The 15,262-nt window shown below is 38.8% G+C and overlaps 1 protein-coding gene across 1 annotated transcript in view; it reads right to left on the reverse strand.

Annotated features, from left to right (window-relative positions):
* Positions 1–711: 711 nt before the first annotated feature.
* The window catches only part of MAU2 (MAU2 sister chromatid cohesion factor), a 69,369-nt gene continuing 54,818 nt past the window's right edge, over positions 712–15,262 (reverse strand). The window contains exons 18-19 of the mRNA XM_069962241.1: positions 11,906–12,033; positions 712–9,828 (exon numbers count right to left, since the gene is read on the reverse strand). Coding sequence (XP_069818342.1) covers positions 9,754–9,828; positions 11,906–12,033 — 203 coding nt within the window. The 3' untranslated portion in view covers positions 712–9,753. The remainder of the gene's footprint in view (positions 9,829–11,905; positions 12,034–15,262) is intronic.

Genomic DNA, 15,262 nt, shown 5'->3' on the forward strand with positions numbered 1-15,262 from the left:
ATTTACACTTCTTAGATGCAATGCAGCACAATGCATATAGACATATATAGGCAATCCTTGGTCACATGACCAGTGACGTCTGAAATTCTTTTGTGAAGATTTAACATTTTGGAGCTCCAAGCATCATTAATAATGTCGGGTGTTCCCAAGTGTGTACCAATGCACATTGTGCATATATACGGACTATGCATAAAACGTGTGAATGACTTCCTCAGTTTTGTAGCTTAGTGCCTACACCCTATGACCATGTATGGCAGTAAAGGGTGTTGATGACTTATTCTTCTGCCATTCTGTTTAAGTCTCTTCACTATCATTCTGGATGTAAAAAGTAGACTTTTTTTTCTTCTTCTTTAGGGTGCGTTCACACCTACAGGATCCGCAGCAGATTTTATGGTGCAGATTTGATGCTGTGTTCAGTTATTTAAATGAAATCTGCTGCAGATCCGGTAAAGTGTGAACGTACCCTTATTCTTAATTTCAACCCACAAATAATTTTTTTTAAACTTGTTTAAAATTACAATTCATGGTAAAATGACAATTGGTCCTGCAAAAAAACAGCCCTTATACAGCTATGTAGTTGGAAATTTAAGATTGGTTGCTTTTAGTACCCTAGGAAGGGTAACAAAAAAAAAAAAACATCTGCAATGGGTGCATTTTTTTTAATGTTTAAAAAAATAAGTGTTTATGCTGGAAAATGAACATGTAGACAAATTAAAGATACAACTTAATCTTTATTTTCTATACAAACATCTTTACACTATCTACAGAAGAAAATATAGTTTTCATTCAATAACAGAACTAAATTAAAATGACAAATGCAAACTGTACAGAGAGCTTGTGGGGCAGATGAGGTTTTATTAAATAAGAAATACTAATGAAAATAAACAGTTTAATATTCCATATTATGGTTGTATGAAGTTTCCCCCGTTTGTTGGTATATTGTGGTAGACAAGGAGTAAATTCTACATTTTAATGGTGCGTTCACACCTACAGGATCTGCAGCTGATTTTCTGCAGCAGATTTCATTTAAATAACTGAACACAGCAACAAATCTGCTGCAGATCCTGTAGGTGTGAACGCACACTAAAGAAAGAAATTGCCTGCAAAGCTAAATAAAATCTCAGACATAGATAGAAGATTTCCATTTATAAATTATAGACAATGCCAGTATCTGTTAGACTTCACCGCTTTATTTAAGCTGAAATCCTTCCTCCCTTTTCCCCATGATGTGTTCTTTATGCATTTATTTATGCTCCGTTCACATCAAATTGGATTTCATTATGGCATCCATGGTTTACAGCTCTATTCTTGCTAGAACAGAATATCAGAACCAATAGAAACATAACTACCCATGTTATAAATCAATGGAGTCCACGAGGATCTACTAGAATATTTGAAAAGCAATCAGGTATAATGGTTATTGCTCTGCTATGAACAGAATTTATAACGCAGTTATGAGAAGAGCCTAAAAAGGGGTATCCCTCATTTCAGCAAGTCATCACCTATCCACAGGATATGGGATAAGTACTTTATTGTGAGGGTCCAATTGCCAAGACCCCCCCCCCCAGTGATCCCAAGAATGCTGGTAAACTGTGTCCCCATACAACAGCACACCACTCTTTCTATACTCATTCTCCATGAAGCTTCCAAGCATTGCAGGGCTCAATGTATGTACACTTTATTATGGTAATAGTTACATTTATCTATAAACTATATTATGGGTGAATGTTGGGCAACCATCTTTCATGAAGCCAAGCAGTACTGGGAGTGGCAATATTTTATACATACATCTAAGCACTGGTATATATCATTTTATGCCCCCAGTGACAAAGGTCAAATAAAAGCTGCTGTAAAAGTATTCTGCTCACAAGGGGCAACTTAGGAGAATTATGGAATTACACCACCTCATAAATGGAGCAAATCTTGTAACAGGAATAGATTAACTGCATGATAATAACTTTGTGAAAAGTGCATCTAAGCTTTATCACTTACTTTGGTGTCAGTTATGATTCTAAAAAGGCAGGAATATAAGTGTCTAAAATATTTTTTACTGTAATAGTCACGTTCAGGCATGTTGGAGGTATATGTAAAGAGCACTCCCTGGTGTATACATTGACATGACCAGGCCTAAGTGTGCTTTGGCATATACTGGGCTGTTTGCATCAGCATACCTCTTTATTTTATTTTATTTTTTACCTCTATTGCATGGTGTGCCACACTTTACAATGCAATAAAAACATAGTAGAAAACCATTTTTTTTTAACGAGGGGATTCAATAGCCAAAGCATTCCAATGTATATGTCTATACGGTCGCACACATGGACAAATTTGGTGGGGGGGATATGCCTGAGAGCATACCGCCAACACAAAACATGAACCAAGCCTTTCACATATAAACCTGATTTTTTTTCCCTTTTTTTAAAAGGCTGCAAAGCACCATTTATGCATAAACAGTAATTGATAGTATAAGGAATACATAATACAACAAAATATGTTCAGCTAGGAAAGCGACCATATATCACATGAAATACATCTTCAGAGGTTTGGAAACAATTTTAAGCTTAACTATGGGACCTATTACACAGGACATTATCGTGTGAAAAATAGTTAAAAATTGTTCGAATTTAAACAATGATAGTTCTCTGTAATTGCAGGCAACGATCGAAAAACAGTTCGTATGTCGTTGATTTAGATCTGAACCTAAAATTATCGTTAATTGTTCACTAATTGTTCGCTGTAATTCTGCCGTTCGCTCAAGTTCTGCATTTTTTCACTAATCGTTCAGTGTAATTGCACATTGATCATTGTTTTGCTGGGATCAGAAGGAATAAACGATCATAGTAACGAAAGATCATAGTAACGATCGCAATAACGAAGTATCTAACGATTATCATTCTGTGTAATATGGTGAACGATTCAAGGTTAACGATAATCAAATCTCGTTTGCAATCGTTTATCGTTCGTCGTTAAAAATCGCTCTGTGTAATAGGGCCCAGACACAAAATGGACAAGGCATTATTACCAATTATCATGTGATATTCCTAAACCCACATCCTCATAAGATTTATATTCCACTTTGTTTAGTATCCTGCCTAGGAACAATTAACTTAAGAGTGTCAGGTCTGTATGATGAAAGTTAATATGATTAAAAGCAGTTAAAAGAATTACTAGAGATGAGCGCAACTCTAGCATGTTAAAATCTAATCGTTCGGCATTTGAATATCGGTGACTGAAGTTGGTAACAGCCCTAGGGAGACCAGGAAAACATGGAAACAAGCCTATGGCTGTATCCATGTTGTGCTCATCTTTAAGCATTATGTTTACTAAAGGCACTTTTACATGGGTGATAATCAGCTGACTAGAAGGCCCAGCAACCAGTTGATGAAAAGAAATACCCATTCATCAGCTGATCACTGAATGTGCTGCCTGCTGTGATGAAAGTGACCAGCTGCGTGAACAATCCAGAAATCATTTGTGTGGCCATTCACTCCCAATTACACTACCTGAAAGCTCCTTTTAACAAGCACATTGGTCAATTGGTGCTTATATTGGGCAGCTATTTTCCCAAGTAAAAAGAAGCCTTAAGATGGCCAAACACCTTCAATAACAGACAGGAACATTTGGACAAGTGTCCCTGTGTTCTCTATGGGGAGGGGTAAGACACAGTGGAGCATTCTGGCTGTGGCTTCGCTCCCAAAAGTTTTCCATCATGCCGAACTATCTGCACTGACATTTGAAGCCACCATGAGTGGCAGGTATGGCCATCAAAAGTCTAGTCTAAAGTGTATGGGGCCAATTTGCTAGGTCTCATTTCAGTAAGTTAGATGGACACTGTCACTTGAAAAAGAAGTCTGTTGAACAGCCATATGAAAAGCATTGATAGTATGGGTGTACAGACCCCAACCACATCGCTAGATGCAGCTGGGCAAAGTAAGCATTTAGCACATTCTCTCCCCTACCTCTGAGGACATGATCAAGGCAGTCTATGGAATCAATCACATAACTAAGAGAGAAAAGTGCTTAGCCAATTGCTTATCCCCTGTTTATTCTACCAATTGTTGTATCCAGAATAAAAATAAAAATAACATTAAAAGTTTTGAAGTGAAACATACACTTTAAAGAGAATGTTTTATCAGAAAATAAAAACATTATTAAGTTATTTTTTTTTTAAGAATTTTGGTGACTTTCCCTAATTTTTAATTTTTCTATCTATATTATAAAATAATCCTGAAATCTTGCATTTTTCATTCTTACCACTTGGGCTAAAACTAAGCTGAGACTTCCCGTTGTCTGTGGTAAATAGAGGAGGCTGCTGTAAAGTGAAATTACAGTCAGAAAAGAGAAACAGATTAGAATAAAAGAACAATTTTTGTATCTGACTAATCTGTAAAACAAAACTTAGGTGACACATTCTCTAAGTGTCACATAAAATAAAGCAAAATTTCCAACATTCTCAGGGGCATGATAAATAAGACAGAATTTGCAACTCACAATTATCACTACTACACAAGTTTAGCAAGTTAAGATATTTTGTACAGAAACCTGAAGCATACTTCGCACTTAATAAAAAGTAATGATTTATAAAAATACATTTCCTATGAAAAATGTTTTATATACAATAGTCTACTTTATGTACATAGGCATAAAATGTGACAGCAACCTATACAGTATCTGTTGTGACCCACCCTGTTGGAAAAAAAAATCCTACTTATCTTGAGGTTACTGTATTTGATGAAGAGCGTATCTACAAATATCCTCACTTGCAGCACATTTCAACAGATCCAGCAATTTCAAAGCTTACACACCTTTACTGGCAAACCATACATACTCACTAGAAATTTTAAACAAATAGTCTATCAATATTACTCACCCATACATCAAGAATTAAAAAGCAATGTTCAAACAGACAATATGCACACACACAAAAAGGCATCTGTTTGCCTCCATGTCACTTCTCACTTAAGTTCTCAGACCCCATGCCAAACAAAAAAAAATGTTTTAAATATACTTTTAAATACACTAAGTGGATATTAGCAGGTCTTTTATAACTACATTGTAATAAGCTGCCGAGTCCCATAAGGATTGAGAAATGTAACAGGTCCATCATAATTATAAACAGTATTTTGGACTGAAGCTTATGCCCCATTCATTGGACTGTTGTCCTCAGTTTAGAAGGAAATTTTGTAAGTGTAAGAATACTTAACCACCATCTGCACAAGCATCTGCTGACATTCTTAGCAGTTTATAATCAGATTATATTTGCTGACAATACGCTTATACTATCCTGGAAATGTACACTATTGCCCATGTGTTGAATTTAGTTAATACAAGACAATGGAACTTGTTAAAATACTGCAGTCACATTTTATTCCAGAAGGTTAAAAGAAAATAGCCCACAGTGGCTTTCCCTGGTAAATTGGAGAAAACAGTAATCCTGGGATGTCAAGTTAGTCAGTGGGATGTAAAAAAGCACTGCTGTGGTGAATACAACCTCAAATCCAGTAGCACAAAACACGTCAAATGACAACTGAAATGCATGATTGAAGAGGTGGGAATCTAAGAAAATAAGTCCAGCACAGCAGCATTTGCTTTGATGCACTGGCACAATTACAAATCTAAAAAAAAGTGCCTAAAGTTGTCTGAGGCAGGTTTTACACATACGTTTTTTGTCTGTCTGTTGTAGCAGCTTTTGAGGCAAAATCAGAAGTGGATTCAAAGTAGTGGGTAAAATAAAGGAAGCACTTATATGTCTCCTACCTGCCAGATCCACTCCTGGCTTTGGCTCAAAAACTGCAGTGGCAATTTAAAAAAAAAAAAACTACCATGTGTCAAACCAGCCTAAAGGCCCTTTTACATGGGCAAGTTTTTGTTAATGACCATTACTAGGAACCTTCATTTACCTGATAATCAGCCCATGCAAAAGGCCAGAGTTTGGTTGACGAATAAGCAAACCCCTGACCGTCGGCTGATATTTTTTGTGCAGCCATAAAATTAGTGATCGGCCGCACATCTGTCTAAAAATGAAATGCAAGGCCAAAAATGCAATGAAATGCGTACACAAACAATGTGAAGGCACTGCAAACAAGCACAGATCTCAACGATCGGTCACACATCTGGCCCTGTAAAAGAACCGTAAGGCACCGAAAAAAATATGTTGATAGTTTGTAGATGCCTGGATCATGATATCCCAACACATTGCTTGTTATGAATATCCCAAAACAGTAACTTTCTGAATATGTTGCTTTAGTTTTTTTTATGGGGGTTTTCTTCTTAGTTGACATCCAAAGCTGATGCTATAAGTTTACATCCTATGGCCAGAGTGCACTGTGGAGGTGGTGACCACATGCAGGTAAAAGAGAACCTGTCACATTTAGCCACGCAACATTAATGTTTTTTTGAGAAAAAAAAAAACTGTCTTTACTGTTTTTTGGCACATTTTGATTTTCATGTAAATTAGGAAAGGTTTGGTGGCAATTTATCCCCAAGTCATGTGAAATGCATATAGATATAGCATTTTTGGGGTATTTTCTCCTTCTAGGGAATAAAAAAAAAACATTTTTGTAAAGTAAAATGCCACACAGTCTGCTGTGATTTTGCAAAATGGAGCAGAAAGTAACTAAATTCTCTAAAAAATTTTTTATAAAAACTAAACAAAAAAAATCACCAGCAACAAAAAAGCCATGTGGGTATGGAGTTTCATATTTCCCTATTGACCCTCAGGTAACACTTGGCCGCCGCAGCGTTTTGTAAGCCCAAAAAACGCCATGTGCCAATTTTGGCGTTTTCCTTTTTTTTTTTTTTTTTTTTTTTTTTAAAGCCTTTGGAATGCAGTCTGATCTGCGGACAGCATGTTACAGATCAGGAGCTGATCAGATGTATACTGATGTATAGATCTGTTAAGTTCCCGAATAGCTTGTCATTTATTTGTGTAAATCTCTTCATTCTGGGCCAAATAGTCAAGTGGGCCATCTTTCTTAAGTGACTGGCAATTCTCTCTGTATGTATATACTTATACAGATCAGTGAAAAGACCACCAACTTGATTATTTAGCCCAGAATGAGCAGAGATTTACATAAATAAATGACTAGTTATCCTGGAACTTACCTCCCAAAAATACATATCAATCTTATCAGCCTTGCAGATGCCTGGAGATTGGACTGCATTTTTTAACATCAAGCTGGTAACATATAGCGGGAAGACCTCAAAGTGTCACTGTCATTATAACTTTCAAAATCTAAATCAACAGGGCAGTTTGCAATTTACATTCTTTTATTTTAATTATCATGGAAAACATGGCACTTTGTGTTTAGACTCCTCTTTTTCAAAGGGTCTTAACATAGGAAGTCTTGTGTTTCCCAGGTCATCTGAGTGCTCACAGAGAAGGCAGTAATTTGATAGACGGACACATTGAGCCGTGACTCTCTGTACTGGTTGTAACTTCCTGTGTTTAGTCTGTTTTTCAACGAGCACAAGGCTAAAAGTCTGCCTTTAGGAGACTGGACCTGGATACAAGTACAGTGGTGCCTCGGTTTAAAAGTAACTTGGATTAAGAGCGCTACATGCAAGGAGAGCTCACAGTTTTCAAAATTGTATCTTTAAGAGCTCCCTGTATTGGGTGAGAGGCATGGTCTACAGCACTGTACTCTGACCCAGGAAGTCTCCCTCACCCTCCAAATCATGGCAGATCCACTTCAGGCTGGGGCTTGCGTCAGGGGACAGGACTGTGGAAGTAATTTCTTCACAGCTGTAAACCCCTCTCTCCCCGGACAGAGAGTGCTGCATGTATGTGCCCACATACGACCTGCTCATTCCTTCATGCTCTCTCCATTCCTGCTACAATGTGCCTGCACTGACACTCAGCTATTCACAATGCTGTATAGAAATTTTTCTGTCACTGTCTTCCTGCACATCTGTGATTCTCACTTCCTGATTGGTCCATGCTGAACACACCCCTTCCCTATTGCTGTCATGTGGCCACACAGACCTCTGACAGCAGCCCTGCTTCTCTATTCTAGCCTGTTGTACTACACTACTGCATTATGAGAATCTAAAGTTCCATCCTATATCTACAAACTGCTGCCGTTTCTTCAGGTGTATGCACTTACTATACATTATAACATTCAGCTGTTTCTAAATACTTAATTTGTTTTGCATATTATATTTGGGGTGTGGAACCAATTGTCTGCATTTCAATGATTTCTTATGGGAAAATTTGCTTTGGTTTAAGTGTGATTTGGATTATGATTTATGGTCGTAATCAAAAACACCACTGTATAGCTTTGTTAAATAGCATGATAACTAAAAAAAAAAATGTAAATTGCAAACTTGCTTTATATCACAGCTAATGTTGATTTAGGTTTTCAGTTTTTCAGTATTGACAGCGACACTTGTTGGTTTTGACAGATGTCCTACAGCAAGCTGAAAAATTATTGAAGCAGCTCTGGATATGAATGGAGGAAAGGAGTTGCAAATCTTAATCAGTAGATATGTAAAGCTAAATACCTGTTACATAGAATCACTGTAGAATTGCACTGGAATGTTAGACATGATACCTCATATGTAATAAATAAATGCATAAAAACATGCAAAGAGGAGAGTAAAACAGTAAACTAGCTTACAGACATGCCCTTCATAAAAGGTCTCCTGAGGCTGCTGCCATCATAGATGCCTCATAGAAGACACCTGCACGGAAACTGGAGGTACTATTGTAAAAGGGTAAACCTGAATTGCTATTAGGATAAATATGCATGAATGACTGTCATTATGCGTAAATCATCGCGAGATACAAAACTGAGAAGTACCCATCTTAACCCACATTTTACTGTGCAAGCAACATAAGGACGGTTAACAAGGTGACAACATAGCTGAATATCATGAGCAGGGGTCACTGTGCAGGAGGATGTGAGCTTTGGAACCACAATAACTATACTCATTTCTATCTTTAATAGTGTTTGGAGACTGGGAACATTGTTTGGGTATGAATACTTATGATTATTAGCATGATAAATAAAATGCATTAAAATATGTCAAAATTCATAGAAGAGGACAGGCCTCATTTAGTTTACACAGCTGAAGTCACATGATTTGATGGCTAGTCACCTGGTCACCTCTTGGCTGTAGCAAGAGGCTGGGTAACGCTTGCCTACAAAACTATATCAAATATCAAAACCATTCCCGTGAAAATATAATTTATCCAAAAGGGGGAATGAAAGAGGAAAAGAAACCTCCCATACCCCAAAAAAACCGTATTTTGTGCACAGAAAAGTTTTAAAACATTGATAAACTTAAGTATTATATATATATATATATATTTATGGATATAAAATTTAAAAAATGCCCTTCTCTGTTAAATCTATTCAGTAGAGGGAAACAAAGCTAAAGGCAGATATTAAATATAGCACAAAAATATTGTTCCAAGGTAATTTAACCCCTTATCGTGCTGTAGAGAAAGCTCGACCTTTTCCACGCACCATATACTTGGGGAGGGAGCAAATATTACTTGCAGACAAGGGAGTGTCAACATTTTGCAGCATGTAGATAGATCGGTCTCCAGAGTCACTGAACAGAGGACATAAATTCATTTCCATCCTGTTAGCATTTCCAAAACACAACATCCCTTCATCTCTACAGTTGGCATCAACTGCATTGTGCATTTTTTGCAGTTGTAAACCCTCCACACTTTTGGATGCAGAGAGGAATCTTCTACAGTGAGTGCTGGGTCTGTCCGTTGTATACTTAGGAAGGATTTTATCTTCACAAGAGGCTAGCCAGGCTGGTCGTAGGTCCATTTTGAGCCTGAAACTGTACAGGTGGTGACCCATCTGTCCACTACAAAGAAAAACAATAACTATCAGTTCAGAAAAAAACTACAAAGCGTAAAAAATACACCAAGCCTGTACAGTTGGCCGGGTTTCACCACACAAAGGGCAGGCCACTGCACCCATGGCCTTTGAAATATTTTATGACAAAACTGTACCATGTAAAATAATGGAGAAAATCTACACCATCCTAGAGCTGGTGTAGATTTAAGGCTGTTGAATGGGCAGCAATATAGGTGCAGGATTTTATATAAGACTGGTGTAAATCCCTGCCGCCCCACCCAAAAGGTTGGTAAAATTGATGAAAATACTGTCTTCCTAGAATATTCTTTACACAAATGAAGGCTTTTTTGAGGATTCAATAATTGTTTGTACTGTATAGTTTTCCTTCTACTTGAGAAAACAAACATCCCAGTTAGTACTTTGTTGCTCCTCTACTAGTTTACACGGCAGCCTGATTTCTTTGAGGCACAGATTTCACTTATCAAAAATATTCTACATTAGGCTGCTTCCAACTTCTTTGAAGAGTGAATGACAGTTGTTGAACAGGATGGATTTTTTTTTTAGAGAAAATAATAATTCAAAGATTTTTTCAAACAGTGACATTAAAGGGAACCTGTCACCAGGGACGCAGGCACAGAGCCCGCCCGACCCCCTGGTGCAGCCCCCGTGCGCTGCAGAGATGAGTCCGATGCCCATAGAGAATGATGGCTCCATTCATTCTCTAAGGGCATCGGACTCATCTCAGCAGCACGCGCACGGCTTCGTGTGCTCATATCCTCGACCTGGGACAGGCTCCAGAAACGAGACTCGCCGGAAAGGGTAAGTATTCGTGGGGGTCGGTCAGCCTCTGTGCCCGTGTCCCCGGGTACAGGTTCCCTTTAACATCATGAAAAATGGGGCAAGTGTCCACAGTGCCCAGCTTTGTTTCAAGCATCCGCTACCCTGTCAGTAAAGTAATATACCTCATGTAGCTCCTGATCTTTCCCACAAATAACCTCAGATTGTGTGCTTTGTTCTTTTTTTCAGTTATTAAAACACCCCACCCAACCTTTTTTTAAGCCTTTAACATATTTTAAGGTTTCAATCATGTCCCACTTCTCTTTTCTTTCCCCTAGCCTATACAGATTTAGAGCCTTAAGTCTATCCTGATAAGTTTTATCCTTCAGATCTTTCACCATTTTTTGTAGCTTGTCTTTGCAACTATTTTTTTTCAATATCTTTTTGTAGGTAAAGTTTCCAGAACTAAAAAAAACAAAAAAAAAAAACTATTTCAGGTGTAGTCTCACTATACAGTGGGATCACAATCTCCCTTTTACCTTCTTACTTCTTATACCTCTGTTCCCTTTAACACCTTGACACATTTTCTCGTACAAGTATGTGAGGTGTTTCTGCAACCCAATGTACATGAGATGAAATGGGCACTGTCGCAACTTTAAAATTCTAAAAATAATAAAGTAAACTTACCCGTCTTTGTCTCCTGTATTGCCGCTACCGGTTCCAGCTGACAGCTGCCAGTGTTTTGCAGCTCTTCCAGCTGCAATGTCATGTACCCGACCGGGTAATTGCCCGATCAGTGACTGGGGCAATTGCTCAGCCGGGCGGTAATGTTGCAGCTGGAATTCAGCTGAAAATTACATCCAACGGCCATCAGCAGGAGCCTGTAAATAGCTAATTAAGAGGGGGTGGTTCACTCTTAGGGCCCTTTTACACAGAAAGATTATCTGACGGATTATCTGCCAAAGATTTGAAGCCAAAGCCAGGACTGCAATTGAAAAGAGGAGAAATCTCAGGCTTTCGTGTATGACCTGATCTCTCTTTATAGTCTGTTCCTGGTTTTGGCTTCAAATCTTTGGCAGATAATCTGTCAGATAATCTTTCTGTGTAAAAGGGCCCTTAAAGGGAGTCTAAAGTCAGCTCCCATCACTGATGATCCTGCATCCTGTTCCTCTTAATAAATAGCAAAAAAAAGATATTGTTTAGAGAGGATGAAGAGTTTCTTAAAAATATATTTAATAGGAAACTGCAAACATTGTTGTAAGTTTTACACAATATAAAGGTTGAAAAATGGACGGTGAAACACTAACCGTTGTGAGATTGTGTTCAGGAAGACTGCAGGCTTCTATGTGGTCCTGTAGCAGCTGCTGGGAGAAGTTTTGGTGCATCTGTGCTGCCTCATGGGCATCAATTGTATTTCCACATGCTTTATTCAGATCTGCATACAGTAAGAAAAAACATTTAACAAAATTGTTAGTGTCTGGACAACATATCAAAAATGTATACAGACATGTCAAAAAGTTTAGAATGCCCCTAGTCTAAGGGCCCTATTTCACGGAACGATACTCGGCCAAATCGGCCCGTGGACTAGAGACAACGATCAGCCGATGATCGTTGTCATCGGCTGATCGTTGAATAGGTCCGGACCTATATTTGTCGGGCGCCGACCGCTATGTGGAAAAGCGGTGCGTGGCCGGCGACTGACGATATACATTACCTATTCCATGGTGCAGGGCTCCTCTTCTCCTGCTACTTCCCGAGTCCCGCGCGCTCTTCCAGCGTCAGGGCGACCTGTATCAGCTGAAAGGCCGCTCAGCCAATCACAGGCCGCGGCTGGCCATCGGCCAGTGGAATACCACCCTAAGTCTTGGGACTTGATGCAATTACATGATGATTACATGGACTATAATGGAGCCACCTTAGTGGCAGACAAAACCAGTAGCGACATGCTTGACTTTCATGCTGAGCGTTACATGTAAAATATAGGGCCAAATTTGTGCTGTGATTGTTGATGTGATTTTTATTACTACAATTTTGGGGGATATTGGGAGAGACTATTTTTTCTTCTAGGTTATGATAGGACCAACAATAAGCGTTTATAGGATTTGGTATTTTTTCGCGTTGCATGACACAAGAATTGCACAATGTTAGGAAAGCACTTTTACACTGAATTGCTTTTTGCATGTTATTAAGAGTTAACTGTGTAGATGGATTCTTTAACCCCTTCGGGACCAGGCTAATTTTTGTTTTTGCGTTTTCGTTTTTTCCTCCTTGTGCTTAAAAGGCCATAGCATTTGCATTTTTACACCTACAGACCCACATGAGCCCTTATTTTTTGCGTTACTAATTGTACTTTGCAATGACAGGCTGAACTTTTGCATAAAATATGCTGCAAAACCAGAAAAAAATTATATGCGCAGTGAAATTAAAAAAAAAACAAAAAACACAATTCTATGTCTTTGGGGGGATTGTGTTTTTACGCTGTGTGTCCTATGGAAAAACTGACATGTTTTATATGTTCCTCAAGTCGTTACGATATGTAACATGTATAACTTTTCTTTTAACTGATGGCCTGTAAAAAATTCAAACCATTGTTAACAAATATATGTTCCTTAAAATCGCTCCATTCCCAGGCTTATAACGCTTTTATTCTTTGGTCTATGGGGCTGTGTGAGGTGTCAGTTTTTGCGCCATGATGTGTTCTTTCTATCGGTACCTTTATTGTGCATATGCGACTTTTTGATTGCTTTTTATTAAATTTTTTCTGGATTTGATGCGACCAAAAATGCACAATTTTGCACTTTGGGATATTTTTGCGCTTACGCCATTTACCGTGCGAGATCAGGAATGTGATTAATAGTTCGGGCGATTACGCACGCGGCGATAGCAAACATGTTTATTTATTTACTTTTATTTATAACCTTGGAAAAGGGGGGTGATTCAGACTTTTATTAGGGGAGGGGGCTTTTTATTGACAACAACACTTTATTTAATTTTTTTTTTACACATATACTAGAAGCTCCCCTGGGGGACTTCTAGTATATACACTTTGATCTCTCATTGAGATCTTTGCTGTATAGTTATACAGCAAAGATCAATGAGATAGGCACTCGTTTGCTTTCGGCTGCTGCAGCCAAAAACAAACGAGTGCTGAGCCGGGTACGGCACCATCTTGGAGCGGTCCCCAATCAGCTTCAGTAACGGAGCCGGGACAACGTCCCGGAGGAGCGATCTCCCCCACTAGACACCAGGGAACGGCTGAATCCGGTCATCGGAGGCAGCTGTCATCTTTGACAGCTGCCTCCGATTATCTAATTAGCGGGCACGGCGATCGGACCGCGCCCGCTAATAGCCGCGATCCCGGGCTACATGAGGCACCCGGGATTGCTGCGGTTCAGAGTGGGGTCGCCGCACGGCCCCGCTCTGAACGCCCGCACCCGCACGAGGACTTAGTTACGTCCTCGTGCGGGAAAGGGTTAAAAGGCAAGTTTTACACATGGGCAAGAAGTCATCAGGCTTACAAAAGTAAGACAATTTTTGTTAAAGGGGAACTCTAGGTAGAGGTTTAAAAAAAATATGAAACTTATTCAGAAGCATATAGCTTTATTTACCTATCTATTCCAGTTTTGAAACTACCAAAAATCCATTTCATTTAGGGGGTTTCGTTTTGTGTTCCTGTACTTCCTGGTTGAGCAGTTGTACACAGTACTACAGGTTCCAGAAAGCAATACTTTCCCTCAGCTGTTCATCACAGTCCTCAGCACATTCCCCACCCAACTCTATTGCAGAACATCTAGGCCGTGTTCACACATTGCAGTTTCATTGTGTTAGTGAATTATTTGCATTACTTTATCATTTCATTGTTGTCCCACCCACACAGCACATTGTATTCTCTACCTGTAACACTGATATTGGAATAAAGTAAAGAACTTTTTGAATTATTTTTATATCATATTATATTTATATCATAATTATGATCAAGCATCTGTTATCTTTAAAGTTAAGCCCCACAATAAGGCTCTGATCCTCTCTGCCGTTTACCATCATTTACTTGTGTTACTGCATCATTTTTGTGACTATGCTGCAGTACTGCAATGACACTCCAACATGTGTGAACACAGCCATAATTTCAATGCACACTTCTGCACAATCAGTGAAATCAGTGCAACACCTGCTTCTGGCTGGTCAAAGATGGTGAATCACTTAGGGGATTGTGGGATCCAGCCAAGCCTCCTGGGACATCACGCCCTGCCCCCTGTCTGCATCATCAGCCTGATCTCAGCAAACACACACAATGTGAGACAGAGGCATGGAATATTTGTCTCCTAAGGTGGGATAGCAGAGGGAGCAGGAGACAATGTGGTTTGGCACAAAGGCCATTTTTCTTCACTTCACATTTTTCTATCAGCTACCAGTCGGGCAGAACTGCACAGATACGGTAATACATTATATAGACACATCTATATAACTTTTAATGTACTTTTAATAGAAAAAAAGTTTTCCTTATCTGGAGTTCCCCTTTAATTCACTCAGCTAAAATCCACTTCAGTTCATAGTTGGCATAGTGTGACCTGAGGATGATGATGATTGTGCCTCTTAATAGATTTAGTGCACCTTAAAGGGGTTAACCAGGAGGATTTGTAAAACATAATTGCTTGCAGAGCTGC

The sequence above is a fragment of the Dendropsophus ebraccatus genome, chromosome 3 (genome assembly GCF_027789765.1).
Source record: "Dendropsophus ebraccatus isolate aDenEbr1 chromosome 3, aDenEbr1.pat, whole genome shotgun sequence".
NCBI lineage: Eukaryota > Metazoa > Chordata > Amphibia > Anura > Hylidae > Dendropsophus > Dendropsophus ebraccatus.